This window comes from Ochotona curzoniae, unplaced genomic scaffold (assembly GCF_017591425.1).
Source record: "Ochotona curzoniae isolate NIBS_2020 unplaced genomic scaffold, NIBS_Ocur_1.0 scaffold_4506, whole genome shotgun sequence".
NCBI lineage: Eukaryota > Metazoa > Chordata > Mammalia > Lagomorpha > Ochotonidae > Ochotona > Ochotona curzoniae.
The window spans coordinates 33,922,150-33,936,803 of record NW_024467119.1 but is presented as its reverse complement, the minus strand read 5'-3'; the positions used below and the strand labels follow the sequence as shown (position 1 = coordinate 33,936,803).

At 46.6% G+C, this 14,654-nt stretch overlaps 1 protein-coding gene across 1 annotated transcript; it reads right to left on the bottom strand.

Moving 5' to 3' along the window:
• Nucleotides 1–13,225: 13,225 nt before the first annotated feature.
• Nucleotides 13,226–14,287, bottom strand: ATOH1 (atonal bHLH transcription factor 1). Its single transcript, XM_040967478.1, has one exon. It carries the CDS (start codon nucleotides 14,285–14,287, stop codon nucleotides 13,226–13,228), a length of 1,062 nt encoding a protein of 353 aa, XP_040823412.1.
• Nucleotides 14,288–14,654: the final 367 nt, after the last annotated feature.

The window sequence follows — 14,654 nt, the reverse complement described above, 5'->3', positions numbered from 1 at the left end:
GTCACGGCACCTCCTTTACATGAACATGGAGCCAGTCTGCAGATCAATTTATCTCCTTTAGGACAACTTCCTTCAGAGATTTCTCAAAATTTGGACTCAAAAGGGTTTGCCCAGATGTTCAGTGAGTTAAACAAAAGCAACAGCAGCATCCTGTTCCTGATATCTGGGATTTGCTGTATGGACCGGACAGAGAGACATGCTTGGATCTTTTGGTGATCCTTGCTCCAGAGAGCCTACACCCTGTACAACTATTCCAGAGCAATTATTAACCACGCAAGAAGCTCAGGAGGCAACAGATGCTACGCTCCCCTTCCCCTCCCTCCTGCCCTCCTCGATCAAACATATTTGTTGAGTACATATTTATCTACTTAAAAAAAGAAAGAGGAAAAAGAAAAACCTCTGTTGCCTCCCTTCTAACAGGAAGTAAGCAGGCCTTCTCCTCATAGGCTATAAAAATATTGACAGTAGATAATATGCTCACATAAGATACTGGCGGCAGTGAGTTAATAATCATAGGATCGAACTGCAGGGAGCTTCACATGCTTGCTAAGAACCAAATGGCAATGAATACTTTTTTTTGTTATTAACTAGCTGCTGCCAGAAAACCCTTTCAACCTTGTTTTCCTGGAATTGGGGAATATGATGCCAGCAGAATACACAGTAATAAGAGACACCACCTATCTTATCTATATCCAGAAATTAATTTCTCACAAATATAAGAAGGAAATAAGCATCCTATGTATAGAGGGGGTGGGAGTCAGTTCACTACATTTTTCTCCATTAAAATGTGTTAATAATTAGAAACATTGTAAGTGAAAAATCTCTTCCTGAAGATTTAAAAAAAAAATGAAAATTGATTTAGCCAGCATATCACCCAATTTCACAGGGAATTTCTTATTTAAATTGTCTAAGAATTTTCTCTTTAAAAAATGTCATTCTACGTCAACATTCTTACATGCCTCAGATGTTAGCACTGTTTAGAAACCTATGATCTTTCTTACAGCCTACACTGATCCACAGGATTAACATGCCAGATTAAGAGTTCTTTTAAGGAAGGCTGCAGGGGTTCAATCATTGAGGTTATCTGTGTCTGAGTCTCCTTAGAAATCAAACTTCCACAGGAGCCAACTATACTCTCAAAATAACAGTTTTATCCTTCTCTTGAAGCATAAATCTTTACTGCCCTTCAGTATAAACCAAACTGAAAAGATATGATGCATCATTTTCTGTAATGATTAACCCCCTATTCGCCAGCTGTCCTGCTGAATACCTCTAGAGTTGAGTAGACATTAAGTAACCATGAGGTGTGCAGGTGCAAGTCCCTTTTACAGTTTTGCATGATGTTCTCTCTGATTTCTAGAAGTTTTATTGTAAATGTTTCATCCATCCAGTATTTTCTTTTGTTTTCTTCTCTCTCTTTTCTATTTTATTTTATTTTATTTTATTTATTTTTACTTATGGAATACAGGTTGAAGTCATCTAAAACCTCTGTTGTCTGAGGAACATGTAATAATGGTGAAACCATCCGTTAGAGATGAAGTACTTTACTGTTGAAAAATTCAGGAGGGCCCCGCGGAAGGATCAATTACCTCGGTAAACTTCAGGGCACAGTTCTGAAAGGTTTATTTCATTTCCTCTATTGTTCTTTGTCAGCGTCCTGCAAGCCAGTTTACAAGCCTGCGGGGTGGATCGAGATGATGGCCTTTGACGGCAGACGGTGTGTGTGTGGCGGGGGTTGCATTTTGCTCATTCTCAGATGAAAAGACACTGAAAAGGATAATGATGAAAAGAAGCAGCAAGAACTGAACAGTGTTTCTAGGCAGAAAAATACCCTGAGAGCACATTGCTTGGTGGGTGTTTGGTGCTGAAAGTGCACACTTTTTGCTTTGGATAGCAGTGAAGGCAAACTTGGGCTAGGTATTCCTGCAGGCTGCAGCGGGGAAGCCTCAGAAGAGCTTGGATGCTAATGATAAGGGGGTAGTGAATGAAGGTTACAATAGCAGGGTGTGTGCCCGGGGAGCTCTGACTGCCCGAAGAAAGAGATCTCTGACTTTGGATCAGACAGATGGGCTGATGCTTCAACCGATTCACCGGGCTTAACAGGCCACAGGCCGCCGCCACCAAAACACTGCTGGGGACCTTCCTCAGGGGAGGGTGGGAAGGGAAGAAAGAATAGTGAAGGAAGGCTGTCAGTTGACAATGTCGGGAGATCCCAGTCCAGCGGCTCACTGGCCGCTGTGCTGTGCTCCTGGGCAAGGTTAAGGCGGTTCCCACAGTGGGTCCCAGGGCTGCCAGACAATATCTTGCACCAAGCCATATTCTCGGATGGCCTGATTGCCAGGAAACCTGAAGGGAGGAAGACCACTTTTGGGGTAACTGCAGAAAAAGGAGCAAAGACATGCAAAGGAGGCCAAGCCCTGGGAATAAAGTGGAAACAGAAGAAGGAAGAAAGAGGGACAGTCTAACCAAAGGCTGACACTGGGAAAGTGGGTGGATCCAGGGGGAAGAAAAGATAAACCAGGAAGGAGTGATGACCTGGGAAATGCATGGACCAGGCCAAGCAGAGCAGGAAGCCACACAGGGCAGAGTCAGGCACGGGGTGTCTGCGTTCTGGAACCCTGTGGGGTAAAGATAACTGATGGGTTGATCAACCTGGCTGCTGCTGCCATGACTGCGCCAGTGCTCACTCTGCCAGCCTAGCTCATGAAAGCAACTTCCCAACACTGGTCTCAGGGGCTCCTCTGCCAAATCCTGAACAAGACCTGTCCTGACCAGAGGCCATCATAGCACTTGCAAACCAGTTGGCACCATCACTTGTTAACAGGGCTGATGGAGAACAGGGGCAGGAACACAGAGCTCTGTCTAGGGGTTTAGGAAAAAAGGGGTAAAGGAAATGTCATGATACACTGAAATAGCAGAATGATGGAATTGTAACTTGTTGAAGGACACAGTGGAATAACACAAGGGAAAACAGTGGGGAGGAGAGGAGAGGAGATGGGAAAATCTTTGAGCCTTAGGAACTATATCATGAAATATATATATATAATATATATATAACACAAACATCAAAAAAAAAGTTCTCATAAAGGAAGGTGTTGTGGCTCAGCAAGTTAAACCTCTGCCTTGATGCTGACATTCCATGTGGCTGCTGGTTCAAGTCCTGACTGTTCCACTTCTGATAGATTCCTGCAAATGTGCCTGAGAAAGCAATGGAAGATGATTCAAATGACTGGGCCCATGTATCCACATGGGAAACTAGGAAGAAGCTCCTGATTTTGGTCTGGCCCAGCCCTGGATCTTGCAGTCATCTGGGAAATGAACTAGTAAACAGAAAATCTCTCTCTCTCTCTACCCCCTTCATCCCTCCCCCCTCTTTATCTCTATTTGTAACTCTGACTTTCAACATAAATAAATAAATCTTAAAAGAAAAAGGAAATATTTACGGAAGTTTTTTGAATGGGTGCCAGCTTATATTCTGGCTGTTCCATTTCCCATCCAGCCCCCTGCTTGTGGCCTTGGAAAGCAGTCGAGCATGGCCTAAAGCCTTGGGACTCTGCACCCCTGTGGGAGACCCTGAGCAAGTTCCTGGCTTCTGGCTTCAGATCAGCTAGCTCTGGCTGTTGTGGACATTTGTGGAGTGAACCAGTGGATGAAAGATCTTTCTATCTCTCTTTCTCTCTGAAAATTTGATCTGCCTTTTGCAATAAAAATAAATGTTTTTTTTTTAAAAAAAGAAATTTTTCAGGACACAGAGTTCACAATGTAGATTGTAATGAATTTCAGGAGTCCGTTTAACTTCAAGAGAAAATGGGAGGGGGGATTCAGTAGTTGGGCAGAATACTCCACATCTTTGTGATCTCAATTCTCGCTTATCTTTTCAAGGAGCAGAGCTTACCTTTAGTTAGGTCAATGTTAAAGTCAAATTAGACATGTCTGAAAAAATTGACCATTTGAACTAGTCATTAATTCCAAGGGGGTGGGAAAGATTTGCAGAGTACCTATGAGAAAAGAGAGAAACATGGACCGAGGAGGACTGGTTGGCACCTAGAAGGAGATGAGTTTACAGGTGGTATCACAGGACAGCCCCTATTTGACCATGTGGATGATTTTCTGCTTTATTTCCCAGTAGAGTGAAGGCAGGGAGGATTCCTGTAAGAGGGACCTGCATAGAAAATGCCTGGCACCTGGAACAGTACTGCAGAGAATCTCCCAAATGGAGCCCAGGAAATTACCCTGTGCCATCTAGAACCCCTGGGTCTCAGGCTCCTCTAGGCACAGGTTTGGTCTGAGTGCCCAATATGCCTAGGACCAACTCACTAACTCGTGGTGCTGAACACTAGAGAAAAACAGTTCACTAAGACCAACACCCTTGGTCTGAGTAAACCCATGCTTCTTGCAGATGAACAAGAAAAGACACATTCAACGAAACTTTTGGAAAGTAGCCTTGTGGTCTCCAGCAAGCCCTTGGGGTCCTTTCCAGAGCCCTTGTCCCAGCTGCATATTCCTTTTCTAGAAGTAGGAGCCATGCTGACATTCCCCAAATATGGGAAGGTTTGCTGTGGTGGGCAATGTGCTATGATAATACAGGGCATATTGGCTATGTAGGTTAAGACCTTGGTAAATAGGACTTAGAAACAAATCCCTCAGCGCTGCTGGTGTGCAAGTGAGAAGAAGCAGTAGCAGGGTGTGGGAAAGTTGTGGGAGAAAATGTGGACATGACCACAAGTACAAGGTTTATCCCTTGATCCTAAAATATGGCCGAGGTAGCTAACTGCAAAATTTTCTTTTCTGATCAGAAATGTATTCTGATTTTCAGATGTCCCAACTTCTCACTTCCCTCCTTAATGGTGAGAAGGCTTCGATGTCATAAAGGATACAAATAAAGGTATTATAGAATGAAACACTGACTCATGGTAGGTTACAAACAGAACATTTCAAAACAGATCTATTTTTTCAGGCATTCAGCTACTCAGGACACCGGGCAATGCTTATGTGGAAGAAGGTTTAGGGGGCAAAAGCCAAAAGCTCAGATAAGTAAAAAGGGTATATTAACATTAAACAAGCCCACAAAACAAACAACAAAAATTATAACCTGATTATCTGATCACCATTAGCAGCATGGAAAGAGCAACAGCTTTGAGAAATGACCTGCTTTGGGGCCTCTCCCCTTTGGGATCACCTTTATATGATGTCAGCTACCCTCATTTCCTAGCATGGTATGCTACTTAATATTTGGTGCTCGGGTGGATTTTTGTAGATGAGAATAGAATGCAATTTCAGTGGCAAATAGAAGACAGACATGTCCAGCATCCATCGAACCATCAGAGTAAGGCTGCTTGTCAAAGTGAAACTGGCTCTCATGAGCATGCTTCTTAAACCACATGGAAATGGAGTCTGCTCTGTGGCCATCATCAAGAAAATATATTAAATGATCTCTCCTGGGCCCAGCACAGTAGCTTAGTGGCTGAAATCCTTGCCTTTCATGCACCAGGATCCCATATGGGCACTAGTTTATGCCCTGGCTGTCCCTCTTCTCTTCCACCATCCTACTTGTGGCCTGGGAAAGCAGTAAAGGGCGGCCCAAAGCCTTGGGACGCTGCACCAATCTGAGAAATCTGAAAGAAGCTCCTGGCTCCTGGCTTTGGATCCGCTCAGCTCCAGCTGTTGTGGCCATTTGGGGATCAAACCAATAGATGGAAGATCTTTCTCTCTACCTCTCCTTCTCTCTATAAATCTTCCTTTCCAATAAAAATAAATATAAAGAACTATGTAGCTAAGTTGGCTGTAGTCTTAGAGGAGCCCTGGGTCTCTGTGGTTATGGGCCCACTGAGGTGGTGTTACTTTCAGTAGGTGTTCAATCTCTCCCATAATTCCCATTTTCCTGATATTTTATGATTCCATCTGCACAGGTACATAAGAACCAGAATATTCATGATATCAGAAGGAAGAGATTGGCACCGTGGCTGATTACGATTTGGTGTTAGAGTTTTAAATCATGCCAAATCTCTTCCTGGTTGTAAGAGAACAATGCAGGGTACTCCCTCCCCCCTCAATACACCCGAACTATGAATGAATTACTGATGGTAGATGTGAGCGCACAGTGCAGTGGCCTGCTTCTCACAAGAATGCCTGCCTTACGCTTGGGTGAGCTTCATGTCAGTGCTTCGTGTTGAGATTCCAGGCAGGTTCTACATTCTATAAGGGAGGGAATTCTATCTCTGTTGTGTGCTTCTTGCAGGGCTTAACTCCACTGCATATCAATATCCAGTAAATGTTCTTCACTGTGGAGAGGAAGGGAGAATTGAAGATGCGGGGTATATGATGAACACACAGTGGGGCAGATGTTTGGCAGAAGCAAAAGGACCAATCTCTGAAGGAAATGACATATTCATGGGATAATTCATTAATGCTCAAATTGTAAAATTAGCCTTCTCTAATTATTGTTCCCAATACAAGGAAATGGCAACTTCACTCAAATCAAAGGTTGCTGGTCCCTCCAATGCATCTCTACTCCCGAATAAAAGTAGGCCCCCCAATAAAACTGTTAAATATATCTTGACAACAAAATACTAGGCTTTGTACTATTGCTTATGCCTACAATGGCATAACCCACATGAAGAGCAGAATGCTGGAGTTGAGAATACAGGTGAAGTACTGCCTTATTGTAAAATCCAGAGGCAATGGGGGTGGGGAAAGAGGGAGAGAGAGGAAAGGAAGGGAGAAGGGTGGATGCCCAGTACCTGCAAAACCGTATAATGGAAAATAAGAATGAAAGAAAAAAAAAAACTCCACACAAATTCAGGCTGGGCTTATTACAGAATGTTATATCTTAGCCCACCTACCTCATACTTGCCCACCGTGTCTCTGGGCTTATTTGGTCTAAGTGGATCCTTGCTCCTGGCTTCTCACTTTTCACAAATGCTTGCCCATCATGAACTTGGCTTCCTCTACCTGAACCTTTAAGTTACCCATGCCCTCCTGCCTCCAAAGACAGCTTATATCACTCCAGAGATAAGAAACCACTAGGTCAGGAACATATTGCCCCAGGTCCCAGAAAAACCACCAAAGTCAAGTCACTGGATCCAATGTTTCTTTGGATCTGTTTCTTTCTCCTTGGAAAACCCATTGAATATTGTCAAAAGAGGCAAAAGGGGTGTATTCGCCAGTGTCCTTGCTCACCAACAGCCTCAGGAAGGACAAACACTCCTTCGATTCCTGCCTTAGGGGTCTTTGGTCCATGTCCTGGGACCCTTTTACAGAGCCCCAGGATGTTTTCCTCGACTGAGCAACTGAATCAAGAACACTTGGACTGGATGAAATGTTTTTTTTTTTTTTAAAGTAATCCTGCACATTTCTGCTGGGTTGTTTCCAGGAGCTGATGCCATCATTGAAAATAAAAGGAACTGGCCCTGTGTTCTCCTGGCTGCATGCTTTTAGATCTAAGTTTTTAATTAGTTAATTTTTCAGACCACGGAATACCAAAACTGGTCCCTATTCCTCCCTCAAGTGCTATTTCACTAGTGTCCCAGTGAGTTGACTAGGGGTCCCTGTCACAATCCTGGCTCCCTCCAGTACCGGCTCCTCAACTCCCAAAGTTTGCAGGGGCAGGAAAGTAGGAGAGATTATAAGGAAGACAAAGGAGCAATGTCACCTGTTAGCTAGAGCCCACTAATATACTAACTCCCAGGTTCTCTGCTGCCTGACCCGCTAACTGGTCCTTGGGTCACCATTTCCTAGTTGAGAACCATTGAAAAGGGGGGTGGGGAAGACTAGCATTTTGTTTTTCACCCTTAGGGAGGGCTCATCCAAATTACTTGGAGAAACGTCTGATTTGTACAAAGGGCCTGATCTACCCATAAAATCGGGCAGCAAAAACCCACCTTGTTGGCCTGTCCATCTGTCTGTGTATTTGTTCTGAAGCAGAGCAGGCAGAGCAGAACTAGGGAGGGGAACTATGGGCTCTACGCAAGCCTAAAACCCTGTTCTTTCTCCCGACATCTTCTCTTCCTCTGCTTTGCTTCTCTGAAGCAGCTCGGGGAGGCGGGCCAGGCGTTGTGCCGACTGACACGTGGAAGACAATGTTCCTGCCCGGTGTGGTCTTCTCCACTAACGTTTAAACTCAGAGAATTTTAGCAACATTAAAAAAAAAAAAAATTCCAGTTTGCTTGACGAAGTGATCCAGGAGATGGGTCACCGGCCTGAGAAAGGAAAGTGGCCCTAGAGCCACTGTGGATCGGTGGGGAGCGGGCGCGCTCTCCCAGGCGGGATGCGCTCCCTGCATGGTCCTGCTTCACTGCTTCAGGTGCCTCGGTTCTCCTACCCAGAGTACTCTCCGGACAACCCTAAGCCCTCCCGCCAACGCGGCCGCCAGTTTCCCCTCCCCTTGGCACTGCTAGGCTTTAACTTTGCGCCTTGTCTTTGCTGGCGGCGGCTTGTTGCCGGGAGGCGCAGTGGGCAGTGGCGGCTCCCGCTGCGCAGCCGGGGGAGGTGAGGGGCCCGGGGCCCGGCGCGGGAGGCGGCAGTGAGCGACGCTGGCTTCAGTTAGCTGTGCCGGCGGGGGGCTGCGCAAGGCTGCGGCCGCAGCGGAGGCCGGGGTGGAGGAGGCCGGGGAGGGGTGATGCTGGTGTTCAATGTGGCCGTGCAGCTCCCCGGGGAGCGCCTGAAAGGACAGTGCGCTCACCAGCTGACAGCGCGTGCTCCGCTCCAGACGCTCCGCACCGCGGCCAGGAGCCGCTGCCAACCCCTCTATTGTCAGCCGTGCTCTAATTAAGAAACACTCACATTACCGAACCACCCCCACGCTTCTTGGTTCCTGTCCTTTTCTTTATCTTCCTCCGACTCCTCTCCTCCCCTGAGTCCCGGGATTTAACCCGTTCTCCTCCCATTTCTCCAGTACGGGAACTCTGCTCTGCCTTAGGGGTAAGAACTGCTGTCTGGAGGGAGAGTGAAAATCAGCTTTGCGAAGCCCTCATCCCTTGCGTCCTACCTGAAAGGACAAAAACAATAGAAAACAGCTGAACTGCCACTAGTCGCCTTGAACTCTGCCCAGCATTCATGCTGGCCCGGCTAGACTGCAATGGACAAGCTAGTAACTGACACGTGAATCTTGTTACTTTTCCTCTTCATTCTTGCTCAGGGTTTGGAACAGTCAAGGTGAAACTGATCATATTTTTCGTGAACTTCTAAGATCTCTAGTACAAAGATCATTTTGATTCCGGTTTGAATTTGTCCTGAAAGTCTCTGTCATGCATTGGTTAAGATGAAGAAAGCTAGCTCTCTCCTCTCCCCCCACTCCACCCCGCCCCTTTTCTGATCTAACTGGACCCTTGGTTAGCAATATCCCATAGAGACTATTGCCAAAGTAATAATAATAATAATAATAATAACCTTTCTTCAACTCTGCAATAAATCAGATGAGTTTCCCAAAGTGTAGGCAGCCAAAATTTTCAACAACAGAATTGTTGGTGGGGCTGGAAGCAAACTCAGAATATAAAGCAAGCTGCTTAAAGCGTATAAAACTAGAAAGTGTCACGAAGGTCCAAACCGATTTATCTATCTTCATTACTTGAAGAAATGCTGCCTCTTTGTTTGTTTGGGTGATATTAAGCATGCTTAACTTGCGCACATAGTTGATGCCTTTGCTAGTATCTTGGATACTTGGATCTGACTTTGGAAGGTAGAAGCTAATTGCTAATAATGGAGAGAAAGGAACCAGTCAGCATGGCAGGAGTGGTCTGGCATATGGGGAATGAGCGCTCAGAAATACTCAATATTCAAGTTTCCAAAATATTAATGAGATTATAGCAACCTGCAGCTATATGTTACAGCTTGTTAATGGAGTGTAAGAGACTGAGCCGCCAAACGTTTGTTATGCAAACTCCGTAGCAGAACCTTAAGATGGAAATGTGATTGTACATCTCTTTCAAAGAAATGTCAGCATAAAAGAGAGAGTGAGAGAGAGAGAGAGAGAAATAGAATGAAGGAAAGAAAAGAGGTTAAAGTTCTCATTTGAACTTTGAGCACTCAATTTACCACAAAGTGATTTGACTTTTTGTGCTCCTTCTGATGGGTTAGGACAACTCATCCTTGCTTTTCAATCAGCAGCGTGAAGCAGAATTTTCCATATGATATCTGTTAGGCTTGATTTACTCTTGAGAAGCAGCATGAAAAACTTTTGTGAGTAAAGCTGGGGTTCTTTCCAGTTTCAGTACAAAACCAAAAGCATCTAAAAATTTACATATCTGTCTCTTATGGTGGCACTACCCCTTTCCCCCTCAAGTTTGGATGCTCAATTTCTGTCAATTTATTTTCTCAGAGAAAAATATATGCAGCACCACCCTGGTGGAACGGGTTTGGAAACTGTCACCATCTAGCTGCGTGGCTTCGTGGTGAATAAAGGGCAATCATTTCTCATCTATCAAAAAGGTAAAGGGAGATGCTTCTGGTGTTCTTTCTGTTTTGCAATGTTTATGCATCCATGAGAAGCAATAATTTTGACCAGTTTTTTTCCTCTTTAGTGACACAAGATGAACATAAATCATTTTTTTTTAAGTGAAAGACCTTATTTTCTTTGCCTTCTCCTCTGTCACAACGTTTTCTCTTCCTCCTGTCCTGTCCTTACACAGATTTATAACAAAATGATTCTGGCTCATCTTCCTTTTCTCTCCTGCACTTTCACGCAAGCACGCTCACTCTGCGTGGGGGCTCTGTGTCCACACCTGTTGGGTCTGCTTGTTGAGAGAGAATGGAAATGTGTCTGAAGCCATCGCTTCATTTATTCAGTAGGTTGAAGATTCCCTGATGCTTATCATAGCACAACAAACTCCGTGGGTGCAAAAGTTTATCTATGGGACAGGTGCATTGCTCTTGCTCCTGGAAAGTGTTGTGAGCTGGGGTGCCGTTCAGCTCTCCAAGAGAGCTGGCCAGGCTCTCGGCTTCCTTTGATCTACTTTGCTGAAAGCCACTGATACCCTGGTGTTCTGCTAAGGGCAAGGTCTGGGATTTCCTCTTGAAGAACACAGTTTGGACACCCTAACATCTTACTTGCTCTACAAACCCAATTTGTGGCACACACCTCTTTTCAAGGGTGTGGAAGCAGAGCACAGCAGCAATGCAACCAAAGTCCCTTCCCTTTGTGTGTGTGTCCTTCCCTCTGAAGTTCGTTATCCCAGAGAATATGGAAAACAAAGATTTGTCTTAAAACAAAACTTTCCAATTTGGTGATGTTTCTCCTGTCAAATGGCACTGAACCTTCACTAAATAGTTCTACCCTGAGATTTGCCAACCAAATATCTTTCTAAAAATCCTGTCTCAACTCTGTCTAAGTGTAGACATTTGCATTTGCTTTTCCCAGATCTACCGTCCTGATTGAACAGCCAGAATAGGTGCTTTAGTTCCTCGGTAAGGATACCTGGGGCATCAGTGAGAGCAGCAAGGTTCTGCCCACTGGTTCAAAAATGTGGTTGAATATTTTCTAAAGAGTAGCTGTTTCATATGAACTAAACACACATTCACTTGTACATTGGAGAAAGCAGGATTGTTTGAAAACAGAAAATTGAGTGAAAGCCAAGAATTTGCTAGAGCTTCTGTTTTAGGTTGAATTCACTTGTACCAGTTTCCCTCTCCCCCTCAAGGTCTTTTCCATTGTCCTCTTTCCCTTTTAGGGCTGCTCTCCTTCGTGGAGAGAAAAAGAGGGAGGGAGGCAAGGAAGGGAGATAGGGAGGAGAGAAAGAGAAGGAGAGGGAGAAAGAGAGAGAGAGAGAGAGAGAGAGAGAGAGAGAGAGAGAGAGAGAGAGAAGAAAAGCTTGCAGGCTGTATTATTTTATCCAGGGAAAGAGCTAACATGGTAAAGTCAACTACTCTTGGCTAGATCCTGGGTGATCTGAAACATTTGCCTGCTCCTGCAAGAGATTGTTGGAGCTGGGAGTAGGAAGATTAGAAAGAAAAGTTTAGTCTCACAGCTTAACTATTTTCTTGAGAGCTTTTCTGAGCCAGGCTTGTAATGCCAACTGAAGGCGTCAAGTCTACAATGCTTTTCTTCAAATTTATTGGATTGGATAAATTCATATTTAAGTAAAAGACTTCAGGTCTTTAAACTCAAGTTTACAGTGCTTACATGTGTTCAGTGGTTATAATGGGAATGAAATAATCAACAAATAAATGTTAATTTTTCATGTTTATTGTTGTTACTTGCAAAAGGAAATACATAAAACAATGGCAGTTGGCTTTGCTAGGTTAAAATAAATTGATCTCAAATAGAAAATGTAAAAAATTGAATCAAGGCAAGTAGAAACGGTAGCAAACACTCAATAATAAATAAGTTGTTCTAACATCAACAAGGCAAAATGAAATTAATCCAATGCTTTTGACACAACCCGATGTGTTTTTCATTTTAAAAAACTAGCATTTGCAAAGAGCTTAAGGATTATAAGTGGCCGTGTTTAAACATAAAAAAAAAAAAAAACAAAAAACAGAGCAACGGGTCTGCAATTGGCAGTTGAGTTTCCCTTGGATTTGAAGTAGCAGCAGCGGCAGCGGCAGCAGCGGCGGCTGATAAAGTGCGTGCCCCAAGCTTCCTAACAGATGCCTGCAGCGTCCTCGCCATCCACGGACCGACTGACTTCCCTTCTGCCATATAGAAACCCTCAAGTTCCCTGTTTTCTGATCGTCCCACAGTCACGGGTTATTCACCTGGGAAGAATTTACATTGTCTTACCGAAGTCCTAGAAGACTTCCCACCCCCTTCCCACCACCCCTCTCCCCCAAATGAAGGAGCGAAACATACACTGGTGCATGCCCAGGGCACAAAATTAAGTATACCCAAACCAGCGACAGAAGGGAGCTGCAAGGGTTTTGTTTTTTGTTTTCGGGGAGTTCCCCCCCCCCCCCCCCCCCCGCCTTTGCAGCAGATTGGCAGCAGGGAACTAGAGTAAGTGTGTGATATCTGGTACGGGTAATCGGACAGGAGCGCAAAGTGGGCGGGAAGGCGACACTTTCACAGCCAGTTTTCATCATCAAACAACGCAGACCGCAGGAAGTTTGGAATACGCGGTGGCATTTGCAAACCGTCCAATGTAGCTGCCATCTGAAGCCAAGTCGTTGCTAAACAACGACCGTCGCAGAGCAAAAATCAAAGGATGCGGGGGATCTTGAACCGCGGGGCTTCCCGCGCACAGAGAGAGGGCGGTTTTGTTTCTGCCTCTGTTTCCAGGCTTCTGTCACCTTCCTAACTCGCCTCATCCGAGTCACTGTAATGGGAATGGGGGGAAAACTCGCCGTCGCTTCTGTGGGAGCGGGGCGAGGTTTTGCTACTTTCCTCTGCCACAGCTGGTAGGATGCCGCCGGGCAGTGAGGGCGACAAATTCTTTTGCGCCATCATCGCCGTTAACGCACTGTCCTCGAAAGCAGAGAAGTGCAGAGCGTCCAGCTGAACCGTGTACCCGCCTGCTGACGCCTGGCTAGAGAAGCGAGTCCGGCAGCTCCCAGGCGGGGTCGGTCGTGGACCCCCTCCGGAGCCCGGGGGCACCCCAGCCGCAGTGGCTGGACCCACGCCGCTCTCGTAGGAGGCGCCGGCACGCAGGTGGTGGTGGTCACTTTTGCAAGATGCCGGAGGCGGAGGTGGCGGCGGCGCCGTTTGCTCCCCGCCATTGGGCGTCTGCAGCAGCTCGGACAGGGCATTGATGTAGATCTGGGCCATTTGCAGGGTTTCGTACTTGGACAGCTTCTTGTCGTTGTTGAAAGACGGGATAACGTTGCGCAGCTGGTCGAAGGCGTGGTTCAGCCCGTGCATCCTGCGCCGCTCCCTGGCGTTTGCCGCCAGCCGTCGCTGCTTCTGCACCCCATTCACCTGCTTACTGGAAGGGGCCCGTTGGCGGCTGCAGCCCAGCTCCTCCACCACCACCCCGCCTTTCAGCTTGCACAGCTGTTCCCGCACCTTCACGGGTCCCGGGCTCTTGCTGCTGCCACCTCCGCTCCTCCTGGCCAGCTCCCCGCGGGCATCCGCCTCGTCCCGTGGCACCGCGGCCTCAGAGGCACCCAAGTCCGGGGAATGCAGCAGGTACTGGGCTGCGCGGGTCGTGCAGATGCCCTGCAAAGTGGGAGCCAGCCAGGCGCGTGGGTCGGTGCTGTTCAGGAGGGACAGCTCGGTTGGGTAGATCGAGTGCTCTCTGGCCTGCAGGGCTGCAGGTGGCTGAGGCGGCGGCGAGAGATGGTGCGGTTGGGGATGGCGATGGTGGTTCCCCAACTCCTTCACTTCAGCCCACTCTTCTGCATGCAGCAGGCGGGACATTGCAAGGCACACGCTTGGAAAGGTGCTGGGTCGGAGGAGGCACCAGCAAACCAGTTCCAGTCAGTAACAACTTAAAAATAAAAAGCTATTTTAAAAATACCCCCACAAAGCTCCGCAACCCTAGCAGGGATTCTTCGGCCACGTCTTCTTCGGTTCCCCTCCTCGAACTTCCCCCACCCACTAGGAGATCACACACCAGGTCGCGTGCAACGAAGCTTCTCCGGTTGCCGAAAGCGCTGCGCCCCTTTAAAAAGCGGCACGCGCCAGTGTGTGTTGCCCCCGCTCCTCTCCCAGCCCCCTCCTCGCGCCAGTCGCGTGTCAGCTCAGCCAATGAAGGGCGCGGGCCGGCGCGTGCGAGCAGCCAATC